General features: G+C 39.1%; 1 protein-coding gene across 1 annotated transcript in view; it reads left to right on the top strand.

Moving 5' to 3' along the window:
• The window catches only part of LOC307155956 (uncharacterized protein), a 41401-nt gene extending 18991 nt beyond the window's left edge, over positions 1-22410 (top strand). The window contains exons 2-4 of the mRNA XM_079867053.1: positions 2983-4894; positions 21248-21338; positions 21639-22410. Of these exons, the coding sequence (XP_079723179.1) occupies positions 2988-4894; positions 21248-21317 (1977 nt within the window). The 5' untranslated portion in view covers positions 2983-2987 and the 3' untranslated portion in view covers positions 21318-21338; positions 21639-22410. The remainder of the gene's footprint in view (positions 1-2982; positions 4895-21247; positions 21339-21638) is intronic.
• The last annotated feature ends 1065 nt before the right edge of the window (positions 22411-23475 follow it).

Here is a 23475-nt window from a genome sequence, read left to right on the forward strand (position 1 = left end):
TGGAATAGCCTTCCTGATACTGTTCGTTGCTCAGACTCGCTCTCCCAGTTTAAAACTAGATTAAAGACGCATCTCTTCAGCCAGGCATTCATATAACATTTTAAATCTTACTGTTCAAACTACAATCTGGCCTCTAGTTCATAAATGCCAGAGGAGAACTGGCCCCCGACTGAGCCTGGGTTCTCCCAAGGTTTTTTTTTTCTCCATTGGGTCACCTGATGGAGTTTTAGGACACCATTAGGTCACTTGATGGAGTTTTCGGTTCCTTGCCACTGTTGCCTTTGGCTTGCTCAGTTGGGGATATTTTGGGGATATTAATTTAATTTTATCAATCAATAAATTTACACTAGAAACAACCTTGTTGTGTTATTTTGGTTTAATGCTGTGAAGCTGCTTTGATGCAATCTGTATTGTGAAAAGCGCTATATAAATACACTTGACTTGACTTGACTTACTCTTAGTAAAGAAAAATGACAACTCCTAAACTAAGAGTGAGTCTTCGTTGCTATGGATGACGTCATTACTCATGCACGAGCTTGACTGAAGTGACCACCTTGATTGGCTGATGATTGTAACGCGGGAATGATTCCACACACCTCCCCTACGATGATGAGTGACAGGTGACAGGTCTGAGAATGCGTGCGCTACACAAGTAGTGCGAAGGACGGAAGATGATGAATAACTGAATAAATAGCCTAAATGAATAAAGAGTAAGGCAAAACAAGTAGCCTAATGAAACATATGGATTGATGCAATATCTTTGCAACATTATTGAATTAATCTGTCACTATATGCCTCTGCCTACGTTTACAAAGAGAAGAACATTTTAATTTGATTAACAATGAAACGTTACAATTAGTTTACATGCAATGAGAGCCTAGTTTTGGTTGTTGTTGGTGGCGTTATTGCATCCCTAGTTATGCCTACAATGCAAAATTGTTCCCTCGCGATTGGAAGCTCCTGTAGTCGCCGCCATAGGCGTCGATTTCGGGGGGGGCGGGGGGACGCGTACCCACCAGATTTCGTCAGAGTCATTTTGTACCCACCACTTTTAACTTCCGTCCATATTAATTTGATTTTTGGTTAGATTTTTTTTGACCGTTTTCAGTGGTTGTGAGGAGCAATATGAGAGAGAAATTTGGTAATCATTGTCTGACCCAACAAAAAAACATTATAATATTCATTTTATTTTATTTTCCGTGTTCGCATTTATGAGGGAAAAAAACAACGTGTCAGGTTACGGACGTGAGCGCTCTGAAAGCGGCACTAAAAGACTGCTTTAAAACTTTCACAGAGACCTCAAACAGAACAGATGCCTTTCTTTAAAGTGAATTTCGTTTTGTATTAATTATATCTTAATTTTAATCAATGTTTCATGAACCAATTGCCTGGATTTAATATATAAAATTGCGTTCATATTCTTTATCACTGAAGCTTTTTCTTTATTATAAGGGTGTATTATTCCACTAAAAAAGGACTGTTTATAAGGTGACAATCCGTTATACATCTTGAAGATTTTTGTATTGTATTGTATCTTCTGTTATAAAGACGAAGATTGACATTTTGTTAATTAAACAAAATAAGAACACAATGTTGTAAAAAATAAACAACTTAGGCTATGTTCTGTTAGATGTGTTTTGACTACTTTTTGTTTAATTATATCTCTAATGAAGATATAGCCTATTAACAAAAATAAATCTTATTAGGCCTATATAATATATCATATTAAAAAAAACCTTAAATATAAAATATAAAAAAGCCTATATAAAATATATTTTCAAAAAGGGCCTCATTGATTAATTTTGCATGATTGGGGGCTGTATTTGCTTAAGCTTTTTGAACTTGGATAAAGGCGCGATAGGCTGTCAATTTCATGTGGATAAAGGCATATTTTGTACATGACTACACATGTCCTTATAAGGGCAAAAAAATGTCATTTTAATGACATAACAGAAAAAGGTGTCGTTTTAATGACATAACATCTCGTTATTACGAGAAAAGATGTTAAAACGACATAAGATCTCGTTATTACGAGAAAAGATGTGTTCACTCGCCGACGCCTCCATGGCGTGATTCTACGGTGACGCATTGTTGCCACATACATATTATTTTGCTACTTTTAGCCTTGAAATTCTTTGTGAATACGGCCCCTGGTATCCCACTTTCACATGCGCAATAATGGAAGTCAGTGCAAGAAAAAGTCTATTGTGAACGGCCATTAATAATTACATTTACATTTACATTTAGTCATTTAGCAGACGCTTTTGTCCAAAGCGACTTACAAATTAGGACTAAATTAAGCGAGTCATCGTGAAGAGTACTACTACTACGAGTACTACTACAAGAAACAAAGCAAGAAGTGCTCAAAATACGAAGTTCAGGCATTGTCCAGAGTTGCATAAACCCGATAAGCGAGGATATAAAGGAAAAGGAATTATTATTTATTTATTTATTTTATGAGGTTAAGTGCTCACGGAAGAGAAGAGTTTCCAGCTGTCTTTTGTCTGTCCAGCTGTTGGAATGTTGTCAGGGATTCTGCATTCCGGATGAGGGTGGGGAGAGCATTCCACCAGCATGGAACTGTGAATGAGAATGATTAAAACATTGATTAAAATAATTAAAACGTTTTTAGTAAAATAAATATCAATCTCAAAGTTGGTGTCAAAATATGGCAATATTGTATATTTTAATGTTAATATGTTAGATAATTGTGTCATTGATCAAATATATTTAATAGTTATTGCTAAAGTAACAAGGGATTTGTGTAAAAATAATAATTGGAAGATAAATTTTCCTCATTAATGGAAAGTTTCAAGGACATATGATCAATTTATAAAAAGGCATCAAATTATCATAATATTTTATAACAGTTGTCTACTTTCTACCATTACATCAGGGCTCACTTTCATGTCCTTTCACTTTATATTTCAGTTATTTTGATGTACTGAAAATTAAATTGAATATTTTTTTCTTTCATGTTAGACCTGATGGAAGAGAGCGAGGAGAGTGAAGAACTGAGTGAAGTGGAGGAGGAGAGTGAAGAACTGAGTGAAGTGGAGGAGGAGAGTGAAGAACTGAGTGAAATGGAGGAGGAACATCATGTCAAACCTGGAGGAAAACCCTTTAGTCGTTCAAAGACTAAACAGACATTTTTAAAGAAAAGAAGAGCCAAGAAATCTTTCACCTGCACTCAGTGTGGAAAGAGTTTCACAACCAAACAAAGTCTTGAGCGTCACATGAGGATCCACACCGGAGAGAAGCCGTTCTCATGTGATCAATGTGGGAAGAGATTCTCATGCAAACGAAGTCTTAAAGAACACATGATGATTCACACTGGAGAGAAGCCGTTCAAATGTGATCAATGTGGGAAGAGTTTCAGGCAATCAGCAAACCTTTATGTTCACATGAGAATCCACTCAGTCGAAAGAAGAGCCAAGAAATCTTTCACCTGCACTCAGTGTGGAAACAGTTTCACAAGCAAAAATGGTCTAGAATGTCACACGAGAATCCACACCGGAGAGAAGCCATTCTCATGTGATCAATGTGGGAAGAGTTTCAGGCAATCAGCAAACCTTAATGTTCACATGAGGATCCACACTGGAGAGAAGCCGTTCACATGTGATCAATGTGGGAATAATTTCACAGAGAAAAGTAATCTTAATGTTCACATGAGGATCCACACTGGAGAGAAGCCGTTCTCATGTGATCAATGTGGGAAGCATTTCTCAATTAAACATCATCTTAAATGTCACATCAGAGTTCACACCGGAGAGAAGACGTTCTCATGTGATCAATGCGGCAAAACTTTTCGTCATGCATCAGCCCTGAAGGCACACCTGAGAGTTCATACGAAGGAGAAGCCATATTCATGTTCTGTGTGTGGAAATAGTTTTTCACGGTGGGGCACTTTACATAAACATGAGAAAACTCACACTGGTGTAAAAGAGTACATGTGCTTTGAGTGTGAGAAGACTTTTACTACAGCGTACAGTTTGAAACTGCACCGGAGAATTCACACTGGAGAAAAACCTTACAAGTGTTCACACTGTGACAAGAGATTCAGTGGATCAGCAACTCTGAATAAACATGAGAGGATCCACACTGGAGAGAAACCTTACAAGTGTTCACGCTGTGACAAGAGATTCAGTCACTCATCATATCTGAAAACACATGAGAGGTTCCACACTGGAGAAAAACCTTACAAGTGTTCACACTGTGACAAGAGATTCAGTCAGTCAACACATCTGAAAACACACGGGAGGATCCACACTGGAGAAAAACCTTACAAGTGTTCACACTGTGACAAGAGATTCAGTCTGCCAGCAGATCTGAAAATACATGAGAGAATTCACACTGGAGAAAAACCTTACAAGTGTTCACACTGTGACAAGAGATTCAGTCAGTCAGCAAATCTGAAAACACATGAGAGGATCCACACTGGAGAAAAACCTTATAAGTGTTCACACTGTGACAAGAGATTCAGTCTGTCAGCAGATCTGAAAAGACATGAGATGATTCACACTGGAGAACAACCTTACAAGTGTTCACACTGTGACAAGAGATTCAGTGAATCATCATCTCTGAAAAGACATGAGAGGATCCACACTGGAGAAAAACCTTACAAGTGTTCACACTGTGACAAGAGATTCAGTGAGTCAGCAGATCTGAAAAGACATGAGAGGATCCACACTGGAGAAAAACCTTACAAGTGTTCACACTGTGACAAGAGATTCAGTCAGTCAGCAAATCTGAGATCACATGAGAGGATCCACAGCGGAGAGAATCTGCACACGTGTGATCAGTGCGGAAAGAGTTTCTCTTTTAAAACTCACCTGAAGCTACACATGAAGATCCATGCAGTGGAGAAACCACATAACCTCAGTCTGAGATCCCGGTAAGTAGTTTATTTTCATGTGCTGAGCAACAAAGTCTCTTCTGTGTAAGTTAGCCACACATCACCCTATAGCCAAATGTCTCCTCTCCACCTATAGCCGGTGTGTGGAGAGCACAGGACACTTTGTTGATTGATTGATATCCATTAACTTGTGTTCAACCAACAGGAATGTCTAATTTGTTAGTTCAGATCAATGCAAAAAAACACAAATTTGCTCTCTGACAGTAGGTGGCGCTCATGTAAAGCAGAAAAACAGCACTATACAGGGCTCTAGACTGCAAGTAAATGGTCACATTTTGCAACCTTTTTTAAGAGAAAGCTGCCATTTCTGCCGCCCGCATACGAGAAACATCACACGGCAAACGAAAGCAGACTGAAACTACTCTACCCGTCTGAGCTGCGCAGCGCAAACAGTTTATCAACTCGGAGCAATACTAGACAGCGGTTTACTCTTGGGCCGATCTCGATCCCGAAACAACATTACTACACAGAGCTGGCAGATCCTTTGAGAAAGCATTTTAAAGGGATAGTTCACCCAAAAAGGAAAATTAGCCCATGTTCCCTTACGAGAAAGGTTCTCTCGTACTGCGTTGCAAACGCTATGTGAATCTCCTTTCTCGAGAATTATTGTAGCCTTTATTTTAAAATGCATTGCAGCTGCACAGCTAGAGCATCATAGCTTGAGCGCTAGCGAGCTGATTGGCTGTGCTGCAGCAACTGCACAACCCTATGGCGAGTTGGCAGAGGCAAGCGGTCCAATCGGAGGAGGAGGACTCTCTGCCAGGAGACTTAACCCACCTCGACCACCTTCGGTGCCGGCCTGGGACCTTTCCTTGGTTCTACGAGCTCTTAAGGGACCGGACCTCCCTTCAAGCCACTTCAGTCGGCTGATCTAAGATCCCACTCTCTTAAAACCGCTCTGCTGTTAGCACTAGCGTCAGTTAAAAGAGTTGGGCACTTACAAGCACTCTCCATGAGCGCTTCTTGTCTTGAGTTCGGGCCCAATGACTCCAAAGTCATCCTTAAACCAAGACACGGATATGTACCAAAGGTGCTCTCAACTCTGTTCAGAGCCCAGGTTATTTCCCTATCAGCTCTTCCCATTTCGGGAGAAGATAGTAATGCTCTCACACTCTGCCCTGTCAGAGCCCTGTGAATATATCTGAAGCGTTCTGCCTCTTTCAGACAATCTGAACAGCTCTTTGTCTGTTTCGGGGGCCGCTCCAAAGGGCTACCGGTCACAAAAACAAACGCTGTCAAGATGGATAGTGGATGCCATCTCCCTTGCCTACACCTCGCTGGGTCTCTCGTGCCCCATAGGTGTTAGAGTTCACTCCACAAGAGGCATGGCTTCCTCTTGGGCTTTGTCCAGTGTAGTCCCGATCGAAGACATTTGTGCGGTGGGCGGCTGGTCCGCTCCGTCCACATTTGCAAGATTCTATAATCTAGAGTTTCCCGCCTTGCAGGCACGAGTTCTCTCTATTTAAAGGGGGGGGGGGGGGGTGAAACACTCAGTTTCAGTCAATCTCATGTTAATCTTGAGTACCTATAGAGTAGTATTGCATCCTTCATATCTCCAAAAAGTCTTTAGTTTTATTATATTTATAAAAGAAATATAGGCTGTACCGAGTCTTTCCGGAAAAAAACGAGTGGCTGGAGGCGTGCCGTGTGGGCGGAGCGCCGATAGCTAACAACACACAGGCATTTGAAGCAGTTTTACTCACCGCCTGCGGTTCCAACGCACGACCGTGAACCTTTATCGTTGGGACTGCTCCATCCTTAAGCATTAGACGATCTGCAAATCCGGCGTCAAACTGGGCCTGGTTTATAAAACCTATGCAGCGCTGCCGATGATTTTCTGTTGAAGTGGGTTGATGTGCTCGGTCTCGCTCTCCTCTGGTCAACGTGTGCGTGAGTGTGCTTTTCCGAGAGAAATGCTCATATAAGGAGTTCCACTCTCGTCTACGTCATTAGTTCCACGATCGAAAAAAAACAGCCGAAACTTGTATCAACCCGGAAGTAAGATTTTCGGCACAGAAATTCTCCGTTATTCGTCCAAAATATTTTTTTTTAAACTTTGGCCATGTTTAGCATGAGAATCCATCTCTTTAACACTGTAAACAACTCTGAATACATGAAACACCATTGTACCCCCCCCTTTAAATCTCTAGTCTAGTCTAACCCAGACCTATGTATGAACCAGGTCCCCTCCCACGGTGGCCTTCATACCCTTTTATGTGGTGAATATTCTAATTATAAGGGCCCGACATTCTGGTCCATTATGATTTAGACTACTCTGTTATTAGTCTCGGGTCTCCCCGGACACCTTCAGAGTTGTCACTGGCGAATAGCACAGCGTTTTAAAATGGGTTCCCATACCGTTTGCAATGCAGTACAAGAGAACTTTTCTCGTAAGGGAACGTACTTGGTTACTTGCGTAACCTCGGTTCCCTTAGAGATAACGAGTACTGCGTTGCCTGCCGTGCTATTTCGCTTATATCAGGTGCTTTGCTTCAGTTGATTTAAACCTGTCATATGGCGAGTTTTCTCTGAATTTATACTCTTCAGCCATGCCTATTTTGGCACGCTCAAGGCTGACAAGGTGCCAAGCGTTACGATTGGACCGCTCGCCTCTGCCGACTCGCCATAGGTTCGTGCAGTTGCTGCAGCACAGCCAATCAGCTCGCTAGCACTTGAGCTATGATGCTCTAGCTGTGCAGCTGCAGTGCGTTTTAAAATAAAGGCTTCATTAATTCTCGAGAAAGGAGTTTCCCATAGCGTTTGCAACGCAGTACTCGTTCCCTTATCTCTAAGGGAACTGAGGTTACGCAAGTAACCAAGTACGATTTACGGGCCCTCAACTCATCCTAGGTGTGTATGACATTCTTCTTTCAGACGAATACAATCGGGTGTAATAATAAATGTCCTGGCTCTTTATAATGTGCTTATAATGGCAGTGAATGGTTTCTGTTTTGATAAAAGTGCTCTACACGTCTCCGGGGGCTAATAAAGGCCTTCTGAATTGAAGCCTTGAGTAAGAAAAATATCCAGATTTAAAACATTATAAAGTAAAATAACTAGCTTCCGGTCAAACAAACATATGGATTTGACTTCAGTCTAATGCTGCGTTCACACCAAACACGAATAGAGCGCAGGGCTTAAAGTATTCCGGCACCGTGCCGGATCTCCGGCGTGCGGCCGTGAGGAAAAAAAAAAAAAAAAAAAATTGGAACTTGCATGCAATATTTTCGAGTCAATTGATTTCACCTACCAATCATATGAAAGGAACGCAGCTCTACTAACGTTACAAGCCTATCAGAAGCAGAGCAGGGCGGGGCCTGGCAACACAGTGTGATTGAGATTTATACGTCACGTTAGCGTTGTCGGTGAAAGGAGCGCTAGTTCATGATGCTTGGGGATGATGTCCTACCCACGGGCGTAATTTCCTATGGGGACACTTTCCAAAATCCCGTTGTCCCCCCCACCCCCACTCAAATTCGTTTGTTATGATGTTTAACCGCACGCCGTCATTGCCACGGAGGAGCAGGACCGAGCCTGTGTAAAATAGCTCACTGAATGTTCTAATGAGCGAGTAACTTAGCGGTTGCGGCACAGACAGCGATGAAACGCCAGAAACAACAACAGGTGACTAATGTCATCATGGATGAAAAGAAAGAAAGGAGATGTGAGTTGGTTCAGTAAATTAGTTCAGGTCAGGATAATCATATTTTCTGTCTACACCTGTTGATAACTGAGCTAACGTTAACATACACTGCTGCTTGGTAACTTCAGACTTGGCTAAATATTTAATTTTAATATTTAATTAAATATTCTGTGTAGCTTACAAAAAAAAACAAAACATTCTGTGTAGGCCTACCATGAAAACGAGTCCACTTTAAACCGCAGCATTTTCTGTCAGCAATGTATGACAAGTAGCCTAACGTTAGTGCTGTCAACGTAAAAGCCTGCGATTATTTTTTGTCCAGCTTTAACGTGTTTAAATATTTATCGCAGCGTCCGTACTTTCTGTCATCCTTTGTAGAGCTGTAATCGGGCCTTAAAAGTTCGGCCCGAAAAGGCCCGAGCCCGACAGAGTTTGGCCCGAGCCCGACAAGTACATTTTGATTGACAGCTTTTTAAAAGCCCGAACCCGTTTACAGCCCGACTGTCCAAAAGGCCGTCTATCAGCAGTGATAAGAGTGTCGGAGAAAAGCGCGGACACGCGCTTCACACCGCGAGCCGGCACACGCACCACTCAGCGGAAAAGGGAGAGAAAGAAAAAAAGAGACTGCGCCGCACGCACACAGCAGCACCTTTGTCTTTCGTAAAAAAAAGAGTAATTTATACATTTTTTAACATCATTTATTCATGACTAACGGAGCTAGAGGCCACTTGGAAGTTGTAACAAAGAAATAAAATAAGTCCTTCAGAGACCAGCCTCCATTTCACCTCCTCAAGATCCATTTTCACGCTAATCTAAACACATCACCTGACCGCTCATTTACCACGCAACCCGAAGCGCGAGCCCGAGCCCGGCCCGAGCCCGTGTAAAATAATAGAAATTAAGACCGAACCCGACCAAACCCGTCGGGTCCCGTATGATCATGCTCTCCTTCACGCAAATGTTTTAAACTGTCAATGCGCGAGAAGACAAAAGAGAACGCGCTGTCAGTGAATGTCCTCCTGAAACACACACACACACACACACACAGAAAGACGCGCGCCAGTATCGCAGTCGACAGCGCGCCATCGAGTTCTCTTTCGCGCTTGAACGAACCATAACACACACATTTATGCCAAAATGTCAGTTTTGTCGAGTATCTTCACAAGAACAGTTAAATGAGTTAAATACAATCTTAAATGAAAGTAAAGAGTAGAGAATGAGATGCCTGAGATCCTGTCAGCAGCAGCGGGTCTCACTCCAAAACGTCACACTGACGCGTCTTGACCATGCGTCAAACATACGACGAAAAGGGTACCCCTATAACGTCCACGTGTGACGATTCGGGTTATGGGTAGGTTTAGGTATGCGTTAGGGTACCGCTAGGAGGCGCTTATGTCTGCGTCTCATATTGACGTTATAGGGGTACCCTTTTCGTCGTATGTTTGACGCATGGTCAAGACGCGTCAGTATATGACGTTTTGGGGTGAGACCGGGCTGATTAAAGTGACAGCAATTCTCTCTGTTAGTAAAGTTAACCAAAGAACAATGGGAACAGAGAAAATTACTAACTGCTCAACGCTTAAGGATTAATCTATTTGTCATTTATAATTTATGCAGTGCGGACTGTTTTATAAACGTATTCAATTTCTATATAATTCACATCGGTTAGACAGGTAAGGTACAGGTAAATATGACATTTAGTATGGGTTTAAGTGAGGATTGTTTTAAGGTCACTTAAATTAAAAGTTGTTATATTTTTTAAGCCTAATGTTTCAAATTTTGGAAAAATAAATTTTCATCGAGACATAAGTAGCTATATCAGTGATACTGGTCTTCATTCATAAAAATATGCCATTAACATGCTTGAAAAAATTTTTTAACATGCTTGAAAAAGTGATTTTTTTTCACTTTAACCCCTGAGAGCGTCTGGTGTGAGTGATTTCCATGTTAAGCAGGGTGGCTACAGGTATAAACAAGTTAAATTTAAGACTTTTTAAGGCTTTTTAATACCACTTCTAAATTGAATTTAAGACCAAACTTACGATGGAAATACAAATCAAAAGTGGAAATATAAAGTAAACACACTGTTCAAAATGAACAGTATGGTAAAATGACAATAATCGAGTTTAAGAACATTGACTAAATACTTATAAAATCAAGTAAATATAAAAAAGTTCCTTTTGAACAAAATAAATAAAATAACATGAATAAATTAAAATTCCAGCTGCTTTTAAAATGCAAAGACCAATAATGCAAATGCAAGTCCAGTTGTTTGCTTTTGGTTGTTTGGTTCAGTGTCTCGTCGAACATAATTACAAACACACCGCATTTTTGGACTTCGGCGATGAGCTCTTTTTTATATATGGCGCCAATCCAAATTTAGCCACGTATCTGGTCGTGTCTTTTCCACAGGTAAATGAATGTACAAGCCCCGAATCTGGAAACATTGCTTTGAACACTTCTTCAATCCCGTCATTATACCTGTATGAATTGTGGCTTGTCACAGTCCTCAGCACCCAAATTACCTCTGCTCGGAGTGTTGCCGTAGAGCCACAAATTGCTCGGAGGTCAGCTGACATTGTTGGCTGTGGATTTCCCATCGTAACATCCAGAGTTGTAGCGTTGACATCGTTACTAGCGGTGGAAATGTTGGAGCAGAAGCTAGCAATGGCGGGCTGCTGGCGTGCCTTTACGTAGTCTCTGTGTTTTTGCTCTGTACGTGCTATTCCACCGCTCTGATCCCCATTGTCCCAAGTTTGAAATTCTTCCGACACATAATGCAGTTCGCTTCATAAACATTTCCAGGCACCGACCTTAACCAAGAATACTCGTTTTTTTCAAGCCATTTGTAATTGAACTTGCACTTCCCCATGTTTCTAAGTAGCTATCAACCATTGCTATTTTACCTGCGGCGAAATTATGAATCCCACGGACTATGGCCACGCCAAGACCCGCCCACGAAGCAGCTCGATTGGTTGGGGTTAGGCATTTTACATCGAGTGGTTAACCCTCTGAGGTCAGCAATCACGCCGGCGTGATCTGCTCGCTTTTTTCCTTATCAGTGCAAAGGAGACTCTAAATCAGGGGAGCCCAACCTTTTTTGAACAAAGATCTACTTTTAGATTTATCAGTGTGCCGAGATCTACCACTCCAAACAGAAAGCCAGTCGCTACTCACAGCGCATCTGCAGATTTAATATGCTCAAAACAAACAGAAAAGTAGCTCTAATCCATATATAATAAATCTGTTGTGAATCAGAAGGCAGAGACAGATCCATTTGCAACAATTTATTAAACAGAAACTCCAGGCAAAGGTCAATATCTGCATAGATGGACAGTTTCAGGGATCAAACAGAGGTGAGTCGAGAACCAGGCTGGAGGTCAGTACACTCAAAAAAAAAATTGTGTCTAAACATAAGATTTATGTATTTAAATTGCATACAAAATTTCCATCCATTTGGATTACATAGTTTTAACATAAACCAATCAATAATCTGAATGTGATTCATATTTTTAAGTCATACATAAATTAAACAGATAAGACTTATATAATTGTATTAATAAACTGAATGTGATTCATATTTGTTAGTCATATGTAAATGAAACGGGTAAGATTTATGTAATAGTACACAGAAAAACGCCCATGTTAAATTAACACTGCTCAGTGTTCATATGTGTGCACACTACAGAGTTAAAGCAGTGTTGAAGTTAATGAGATAATTAAGTGGTGATTGAGCATTAATTATGAACACCTGCTGTTAACAAGCAGAATCACTGAAGGAAAGAGAAACACAGGAACTACAACTGACTTCAGACACAGTCTTAGATGAAATCAACTGAAGAGAAAATACATTAAATCTGTGAAGATCTCAGCAGAGGAGGATTAAACAACTCCACAAACAGCATTACCAGCTTCACTTATTACTAACCAGACTGACTTTATTTAATTTCTGTTTTAATTAAATCAATAGTTGTATTTTAAAGTCACCATGATAGTGGTTAGCGTTTGCTTTAGTTGGGCTATTGACCCTTTACTCTTTAATATAAAATTTTCTCTGGCTGCTATAATTGTGTGTTTATAAAACACATTTGTTGCAGCAAAAAAGCCATGAGAAAATGAGATCAGGTGATGTTGGCTGTTTATTGATGATGACAACAATATCATCATGTAATTGCCTGAATCTCTGATCTTATTCATTGTCTAATGATTGGATTATATAGGACATGTGTTTTTTTATATATTGTTTTATTCATAACAGAAGCCATTTGATTTTACAGCATGAAATCTAGCAGTGTTGGTTATCAAACAATATACTTTTTTTTTTTTTATAGTTAGTGCACAAAAACCTTTCATCTATGGCAGTACTTAGACTCACACAGACATCAAGAAACAGCATATGAATCTCAACAATGGTGACAAAAGCTACAAAAAACCCAGATGCATAATTTATTAATGCCGCAATGCATGCTGGGAGATATGGGTGAGTTTTGATTGGTGGTACCCAGCATGCACTGCAGCATGAAGCATTACATTGATTGTCACCATTGTTGAGAGTCATACACTGATTCTTGATGACTAAGTAATAATGTAGAAGAAAGTTTAATGCACTAAATGTTTTTAAAATTCTTTATATTATTTGTTTACCTGTTGGATCTAATGCTGTCAGGTCACACAGCTACTATAATAAATAAAACAAAATAAAAACACATAACCCCAATAATCAAAGCATTAGACACTGAAAAAGATAAGTGATTCAGGCCACAATATGATGATTGCACCTTCATCAGTAAACAGCCAACATCATCTGATCTCATTTTCTCTTGGCTTTTTCGCTGCAACAAATGTGTTTTATAAACACATAATTATAGCAACCAGATACAGTTTTATATTAAAGAGTCAAGAGTCCAACTAAAGCAAACGCTAAACACCATCATGGTGACTTTAAAATACAACTATTGATATCATTCAAACGGAAATTAAATAAAGTCAGTCTGGTTAGTAATAAGTGAAGCTGGTAATGCTGTTTGTGGAGTTGTTTAATCCTCCTCTGCTGAGATCTTCACAGATTTAATGTATTTTCTCTTCAGTTGATTTCATCTGAGGCTGTGTCTGAAGTCAGTTGTAGTTCTTGTGTTTCTCTTTCCTTCAGTGATTCTGCTTGTTAACAGCAGGTGTTCATAATTAATGCTCAATCACCACTTAAATATCTCATTAACTTCAACACTGCTTTAACTCTGTAGTGTGCACACATATGAACACTGAGCAGTGTTAATTTAACATGGGCGTTTTTCTGTGTACTATTACATAAATCTTACCCGTTTCATTTACATATGACTAACAAATATGAATCACATTCAGTTTATTAATACAATTATATAAGTCTTATCTGTTTAATTTATGTATGACTTAAAAATATGAATCACATTCAGATTATTGATTGGTTTATGTTAAAACTATGTAATCCAAATGGATGGAAATTTTGTATGCAATTTAAATACATAAATCTTATGTTTAGACACAATTATTTTTTTGAGTGTAGGCAGGCAGCAGAACAATCAGAATCCAGAACCAGGCTGGAGGTCAGTAGGCAGGCAGCAGAACAATCACAATCCAGAGACAGGCTTTGGGTCAGTAGGCAGGCAGCAGAACAATCAGAATCCAGAAAAAAAAATGTTTGCCTATAGAAATTAAATAATTATGTAATAATGAAATATTGAATAATTTTATTTAAAATAATAGTGTGTGTTCATGCAAGTTATAATGCTAGAGTGCTGGTTATAACATGGCAATAAAGAAGAGAGAAAAAGAGGGACCAGTTTAATCCTTTCAGTTATTTATTTTTCTGAATATTTTTCTTTAATATGGGTTATATTATATTATTGTTTTGAATGTTGTTTCTATACTTTAAAAAGATGTAATTTAAATGGAAAGGTTTAGTATTTTTTTAAATAACAATTCGCAATTTAAACTGGTCCCTCTTTTTCTCTCTTCTTTATTGCCATGTTATAACCAGCACTCTAGCATTATAACTTGCATGAACACACACTATTATTTTAAATAAAATTATTCAATATTTCATTATTACATAATTATTTAATTTCTATAGGCAATTTCGTCTAGCCTACATCAGATAATTTGGGGTTCAAACACGCCCTGCACACCACACATACTTAACAGTGTTAAATATGAAAAATACTGTTCGACAGAACTGCTTGTTACCACAGTTATCTGCGTGCTTCCTCGGTGATGAAGCTCCACATCTGCGGCTATCCAACACGAAAATGCAGCAAGCCTTTCACAATATTTTCTTCAGATAACTCCAAATTTCTCCCACACACTGGAATTGATTTTTGATGACGTAGGCTACTGTCGACAACTTTACCATCTCCACTAGCTATTCTTTTCTTCAACTCCTCAGCATCCATTTCAAAGACTGCAAGCAGATCGCGCGCGCGGTTATGATGAATTTTTAAAACTGAAAGTAGCCTAGGTAACGTTATAGATCCTGGGAGGGTGTGGCGCGTGAGCACAAATAAACTGATGTGGATTTTAAATTATTTTATCAACTTGAAATACAGGCATATTTTTGTAGATGTGTTCCTAAAAATATGCATATATTTTTACGTTTGCATGTGATTGTTTTAAACCCTTGTTTAGACCCGTGTTTCCCCCGTGTCCGACCCGACCCGCACCCGACACGGTTGGATATTTTTCACCCGTTTGAGCAAAATTTGCGGGTCACCCGTCGGGTACCCGAACCCGTGCAGGACTCTACCTCACAGCTCAAAGCTCCTCGTAGCTCCGCCCCGCGCATAGCTGAACGTAATTAGTGATCTTGTAAGATTAAATAAATAACTGTTTTTTTTTTTTAAATAAGTACAGCGTTTTCTTTACTCAAGAAATACTACGTCTACTCTATAAAGGTTAATATTTTATGATTTTGATGTCTGAGACGCGGGAGCGGTGAAGAGAGAGAAAGGGCAAACCAGAGTACAATTTACTCTCGCGATCGACTGGAAAGCAGTCCGACAGGTCGACCGCGATCGACTGGTTGGGCACCCTTGCTCTAAATACTCTGTTAACTTTGATGTTACAAACCAGTTTCATACATCAATCGATCCTGTTAAGTGTGTATTATTTTTGTGTATACTCACAATAAAAACAGTGTTGTGCTTTTTGCCAAATAAAGAAAAATAAACATGATGCGAGTTCTGCTTTCTCTCTGTCAGTGAAGTCAAATCTGAAACGCGTCCGAAAATGAACCATAACTCAGCGAATACTCAGTAAAACAGGCATACAGACACACAGGCATGAAGCTTGAATTCTCTTCTTTTGAATGAAGTAATTTATATAAAAAAAAACAAATATTCTCAGTTTATGTAATCTGTATGAAAAGAGAGAGATGTCAGTCGTTCTCATCTCAGCTCATTATTTTTAATTTGACCCCGCCCACGGAGAGCACGCGCTATTCAAACGCACTAAAATGATCTGAGGCAATCCATGTAAACTGAACGCCCCCGTATCAGCTCGAGAAAACACATTGTACTTGTTTACACCGTCTCGCAGCGCTGTGAGGAATAATACTATCGTAATAATAATAATGGAAAATGTACCTCAGAAGTGCTGGTATTTCGAGGAGCAAGGGATGCAGCTGAGCTGGGGAATACTGTAGTAAGTTTTTTTTTCATTCTCAAGTGAATCACATTTCTGTGTGTTAATGAATTAACGGCAGAGATGCGCGCTGTTTACCACAACTCGCAAAAAGACGGTTTAAATTTGAATCGCGTTTCTGTGTGTGAATGAATGATCCGCTTTTATAATAAAAACGAAAGACCTATGTTACAGACATATGAAAGACAACATTTCGTTGACTAGTTTTGGATAGATTATACATTTTTACTGTAAAATATCTGCCACCTCAAATAAGCTTTTGTTTGCCAATTTTTGCTCATATGTTAAATAAAGTATGTTTTGTCAAAAATAAAGTCATCAAATAATATGTTATTAGTGTTTTTTCCAATGTAGCCTAGGCTATATTCAAAGTAATGAATCCTTAACTTTGAAATATGCATGTTAAAATGTATACTTTAGTTTTTACAAAGAAAGATTACATTTGAATTGTTGTAATTGTAACCTTTTTAATAAAAAATATATTTACAAGGTATATGTAACTAAACTATTAAAAGGTAAATATAAGCCTTTTCTTTAAATAATTTTTATTGTGTTTTATTAGTGACAAATTTGGGGAGAGGATACATATTCTAAAACTGAAAATATAGTATGAGAATTAACTGCACAATTACTAGACATGTTTTCTTTGGATATTTTGCAAGCACAATTTGTGAAAAAAAAAAAAAAATGAGATGCTTCTAACTGTGAACCAATTTGGTAGAATATATATATCATTCTGATATGATTTTTTTACATCAATGTTGGAAACCGTTAAGTGCTGCTTAATATATTTTTATAACCAATGACACGTTTTTTTCAGGATTCTTTGAATACAATTTTGATTGCAATCAACAATTTTGATTATTTTTTTTGCTCACATTTGATTTGCTTAGAGCCCGCATCAACGGGGCATAAGCATTTACTGTGAGATAGCCTACCTGCCTTTACTTTTGTTTATTTATTGCTCACAATTGCTTTGTTTATAGCCGACTGATTATTTTTTCATTTTGCTCACATTTGATTTGCTTAGAGCAAATTTAGAACGTTTAGTTCCTCCACATAGAGGAATTACAATAAAACAGATTGAAAAACAAAACCTTTGAATCTCCTCTCATTCTTTGTTCTTTGTTCAGGCTGCCTCACTTGATGGCCCATTAGCCATTGGGGGAGTGTCTATGTCACACCCCTGTAGTGATGTCCGGTTCGTGAACGAATCGTTCTTTTGAACCGGTTCTTTTTAGTGAACTGGTTGAACCAGTACACTAAATCGGACTGAATCGTTCGAAACAGTTCGCGTCTTGCGTCAGCAACACTGATCCACAAGTTACTAAAGTTACTCACTTTCGGACATGCCTGAGTCCTGACAGTCCCTTCGACTCAAAATAAACCAATATCCCGGAGTAGTCATATATGTTACTCCAGTAAATCCAACAGTTCACTGAACTGAGACATGTTGTGCTGAGAGAAGTGATGAGCACGACCAGTGGATACTGAGCATGCGCGCACTATACCGAACGCACAGGTACAGCGGTTCTCGGATCACCAGTACAGAACTGAGAACCGTTTCTTTCGGACACGTTCGATACGGAGAACCGATGAGCTGATGAGCTGAGCATGACGAAATGCATGTTTCTTAAGTATTTTATTGAACATTAATAAGTGTAACAAAATAAAACATGTTAGAAACATGTTTATCACATAGGCTACTGCCTTTTCACTGTATTATTTTAAAGATTGGAAACACAATGAATGGATTGTAAAACTAAACATTTATTATTAGGCCTATACTAAAACATTATTTTCTGGAACAGATCATTTAATTTCTAAGTAAGTTGATATACATTTTTGACGTAAACTCTTGCTAAGGTTTTAAAGGGTGCAAAGTAAATGTTTATAATGTGTTAATCAAAACATAACGTATTAAACATACTGGAGACATGCATCGAGTTTTTAGTTTTGTCAGCTGAAGGCTATAGTAAGGTTTCAGTAGTTCTCAGCTCAGCACACACAGACCTGTGCTACGGTTCTCGAGTCAAGAACTGGTTGTTGCAGCAGTTCTCGGATCACCAGCACAGAACCGAGAACTGTTTCTTTCGGACACGTTCGATACAGAGAACCGATGAGCTGGAGAGACTGCGCATGCGTGATCGCACCGTCTCTGAACCGAACTTTCTTTTGGCCAACTGATGCTGTGTTTTTACTGTCTATGTGCTGTGCTGATACATGAGCACGGGTGAACCAAGGACTTGAATGAGGGGCCGAATTCGGCGAAATGTAAGTTTATTTAATTACAAATAAAATAAAAATGATGAAGACCAGTTTATTCACTTTAAGACATGTAAAACATCCGCGTTTGCGCATCGCCTTAGGCCTACTACAGGGTTCATTTTCAAAACGTAAATGTAAGAAACCTATCCAAGATGATTATGACGATGAGTACTATTATTTAACTTAAGTTATGATACATGCCTTTATTTGAATGTATATTTATCCGCCGGGATGATAGAATTTACGTCATTACGTGATGACGTAAAAGAACTGGTGAACCGTTTTTTTGAACCGGTTCATTGAAACGAACTGTTCGAAAGAACCGGTTCGCGGAAAAGAACCGGACTTCCCATCACTACACCCCTGGTCTGAATCTCATTAATATTGATAGGCCATTACCACTCCCACGCATAAACCTCTTCTGACAAAAAAACTGACTTACAAAGTTTAAATCAATGTATTGTTTTATGTGAACGATTAGGCAGGATGATTTTCAGATCATTTTGAAGAAATAAACTCTAGGCGACAACATCCATTAGTCAAAAGTTTTATTGACACATATTTAGTATGTGTTTTGTGGCCTTATTTCAGAAACTTTAGTTTTTAGTTTTTTCAATAACCATGCATAAACATTATTCTCTCAAAAATACAAACATGAACATATATGTTGCTCACATATTATGGTAGCCCTGTTTGTGCTAAATAGTGTAATTACACCTTTGCCATTAATATGTTTATAAGCAACTGAAAAAAGCACAAATGTCAGGACATGTCAAAACATCTCAAGAACCCCAAAAACACCTCAGACCCCAGAGGGTTAAGGTTAGGATAGCCAATTGGTCAGGGGATAGGTCATGTACAAATGAGGTTACGTTGCGTAAAAAATATTCTGGCAGAACAGATTGCCTGCATTTTCGTGGTGACGTGACAAACATATTTAAGACCTATCCAATCTGAATTTAAGACAATTTAATACTTTTTAAGGCCTTATTTTTAGGAAAAGTGATTTTAAGACTTTTTAAAGGGATAGTTCACTTTAAAATTAAATTTTAGTATGTTTTAGCTTACCTCAAGGGCATCCAAGATGTAGATGTCTTTTTTTCTGCAGTAGTTTCAATTTTGATATTTTTAGGTCAAACCGTTATTGTCTGTCAGTCATTTAATGCAGGTCTGTGGTCACTGTCTCAAAGAGCATGCAAATTAAAACAATTCCCCATCGTCCAAATTAAACAATTTCCCATCGTAAGTACACATTGATGGCCTAAGACACGAAACGAGCGGTTTGTGTGAGAAAACGAACAGTATTTATATAGTTTTTTAACTCTTGTACACAGCCACGTCCAAGTGTCTGAGGGCGCTCGCGCATCCTGGTGTGTGACGTGTACGCAGACTGGTGCATAGATATATATACACATTAATGCGTCTTGAAGTGCAAGTATAAACATCTTACACACACTATCTGAAGGGTGATCCTCGCTCCGATGCAGTAAATGCTCGATCAACATCAGCATCGTGCAAACAGACAAGCGGATTTTGCCTCAGACGCGCGTCAATTTCGCTTCAAACTTTTGCTTTTTACGCACGTCAATTTTTCTCTGGACGCACGAATGGATTCAACATATTCAAGCGGTAGACGCGAATTTGACGCGCTATTCGCGTTTGGTGTGAACGCACAGTAACGTGGTGCTTTTTTAAATGTTTGATTGCGTTCGTTGTGTTGTACGACGCGAGGGAGCTTCAAAGGGCTCTGAATTACAGCTTTGCAAACATAGCATTTTGCTGTCTTGCTCTGCGGTGTTTCCAGTGTGAAGTATATCCACAGCGGACGTTGATGGCTAGCCGCAAACTGCGGAATGGATTTCCTGAGCGGGGGCGTGTCTCATAACTTTTGTCTCATTGAGCCGCGCCTCCGTTCAGGAAATCCATTCCACAGTTTGCAGCCAGCTAGCAGACTAGCCGGCGGGAATCACTTTTGGAGTCATTTCAGCAGACGTTAAAGCGAGCGCAGACATGACTCATGGATCGGGAAAATCTGATACGTGAATTACGCTGGTATCGGGTCCCGATACTGATACTGGATCGGATCGGCCCCATCCCTAATATCCGCTGCAGAGCTGATAGTTACAGCCTTTTCAAATGAACGCTGGATGAGTCGTTGACTTGGCAGTAATAAGTTATTCTTTCGAATTCCCTATAAATTAATAAATAATTCCCTTTGAGCTCAATTGACCTGTTTGACCCTTACACCCTTTCAGGGAATGCTTAATAAACTGGTAAACTTTATATCTGTAAAACAACTGTGACTCCGACTGTAATAAAGTGAGCGCTCTTCCTTCCATTACTGTCGTGATCAGTAACATTAGGCCTATCACTCCGGAGACTGTAAGCTGGATCACGGACAGTTGGTACAGATCCATCCTCGAGTAATAACGAGAGTAAATGAAGACTGCCATGTTCATTCTTACATCCAACAACAAAACACCTCAATCGCTTAGGAGACATTCGTGTGTACAGCTGCTCCGCGTCGAAACACTGGCGGACTGTGTTTCGCTCACTCAGGGCGGGTCTACGCTAAAACTGCAGTGTCTGTCAAACACCATGTAAAAGTGAATTTTGCATAACAGGTGCCCTTTAAGTCACATGATCAATGTCACTATTTTTAACATGTGATTAGCCTAGTTCAGAGTCTGAAATATTAATTATTCCTCTCGCATCATGTCTGTTAGAAATGAAACTTGTTTGTTTTTTAGCAGAACTACCAGAAAGTATCTGGAAGGAGAGGACGGAGAGAACTACAGTGATCCAGAATCTGCAGAATGAAACACACTGAAGAACAAAGAGGTCGGTGTTTATTCATGATTCCTCATTCATTCATCATGCTGAAGAACATGCTGATGCTCACCAGATTTACATTGTTTCATGACCAAACTAGTGATTTATAACACAAATCATCTTCATGACATTAAAATAGATCGTAATCGTGCACAGCAGTTGTTGACCAGATTTGATGGGATTAAAGTGTCTATTGAACTCATCAGTTATCTTGACTTTCAGCCTCACTTTTCATTTCACATTTGTTTCTCATTTGAAATCTCACTTGATTTATTATTTTGAAATCTTACTTGATTTTGTTTCTTTTAGATCTGATGGACGTGAACGAGAAAGGAATAACAGAAGCCAAAAAATCTGTTTCTTGCCCTCAGTGTAAAAAACGCTTCACATGGAAAAGCCTTCTCATTCTGAACAGTGCACCGGAAAAATACACCGGAAAAAGCTTCTATGTTCAGGGAGCTGAAGAAGAGGCTGTAACACTTTCAACAGAGACATGAATCTGAAATTAATTTTTACTTGTTCATTGTTTGACATCTGTCTCTGTTTGTTTTCACTTAATTAAACTCAATTAAACTAATTATCATTTTATCAACAGCTTATTGTTATTGTCCTGTTTAAGGAGTTCGGTCTAACACCGAACGACTGAGGTGCCTGAGCTGTGAAGGGAAGCCCATATAAGGATGGCTCTTCTCTTGCTTTTTCAGTTCCTTTTTCTCTGCGCCAGCGCGGAAAACGTCATAATAAGACACAGACATCCCAGGATATTGCAGCTGTTGTCAGAGAACTGTCCGGGGGATTAAAGAACATTACTATTACAAGTTCCTCTGCTGAATAGGAAGTAAGGGCTCTTGAGTAAGGGCTTTGTGTCTGTTATAATAACCTAATGTGCCTTTCATAACCTAATGAGCCTCTCATAACCATGTCAAGTCATCCTCATTTATATAGTGCTTTTAACAATGTAGATTGTTTCAAAGCAGCTTTACAGAGATAAATGTATAATTTATGGTAACAGAGATTGTGCCTTTCATAACCCAATGTGCCTCTCATATCCAAATGTGCCTTTCATACCCTTATGTGTCTCTCGTATCCGTTCCTCTTTTTGAAATGATTATGTCTGCCATGCTGCTTCTAATTACAATGTAACAAGGCAGGACCTGAATTCAGCTAGAATTCAAGGCTATATAAGAAGACTGATGAGGACTTATCGCTCTTCCTTGCAACCAACGGCTGATACGCCAGCATTTATCAGATGCAAGAAGCTTTAAGCCTAGCTATTATCTATCTGTTAGTTAGTACTCATTTATAAATCTGTAACAAGTATTCCTTTCATTTGATTCTTTTTAATAAATTTTGTTAAAACATTTATTGTAATCATCTGACTGGACCTTGGATTTTTGAGTACGAGTCATATTCTTCGACCGGGATCCTTCCTGGAGAAAACGACACCAGAGGGTGAGCATTCTTTTAATAAAAGAATAGTCATTATGAGATTTGATTGATCATTTAGCCTAGCCAAAGAGGCAGCATATAACAATGTTGTTGTATTGCGATCAAGGTTTAAGAGTACCACAAAAGGTAGACTTATAATACAAAGGGGAGATCTATTATTGTTATAATAGAATACGAATTTGTATAGACTGATCACCTAACTCTTGAGTACACAACTAAAGGATTGGCTCTTTAGTTACCGCAAGATTATCTATATATATATATATATATATATATATATATATATATATATCTATATCCTAGGGAGGATGTAGGTTATATATATATATCCTAGGGAGGATGTACAAAATACCATGAGATAATCAAGATGATACCTTCACAGTTATACCCCATACACTAAACAAAGTTTGGTCACAGGTCTTTCAATGACATTAGATTTTGTCTGCAACTTCACAGAATGTACTTGGCCCTGCTTATCAGGAAAAACTTCAAGTACTCTTGCGAGTGGCCAAGAACCACGAGGAGCCGAAGCATCCATGATGACCACAATATCTCCAGCCTTCAAACTCCTCTTCTTGTCATTCCACTTTTGCCTCTCTTGAAGTAGAGGCAGGTACTCCCTCACCCATCTCTTCCAAAACAAGTCTGAGAGGTATTGCACCTGTCTTCACCTTCTTCTCACATAGAGGTCATGAGG

The sequence above is a fragment of the Squalius cephalus genome (genome assembly GCF_949319135.1).
Source record: "Squalius cephalus genome assembly, chromosome: 1".
NCBI classification, from domain to species: domain Eukaryota; kingdom Metazoa; phylum Chordata; class Actinopteri; order Cypriniformes; family Leuciscidae; genus Squalius; species Squalius cephalus.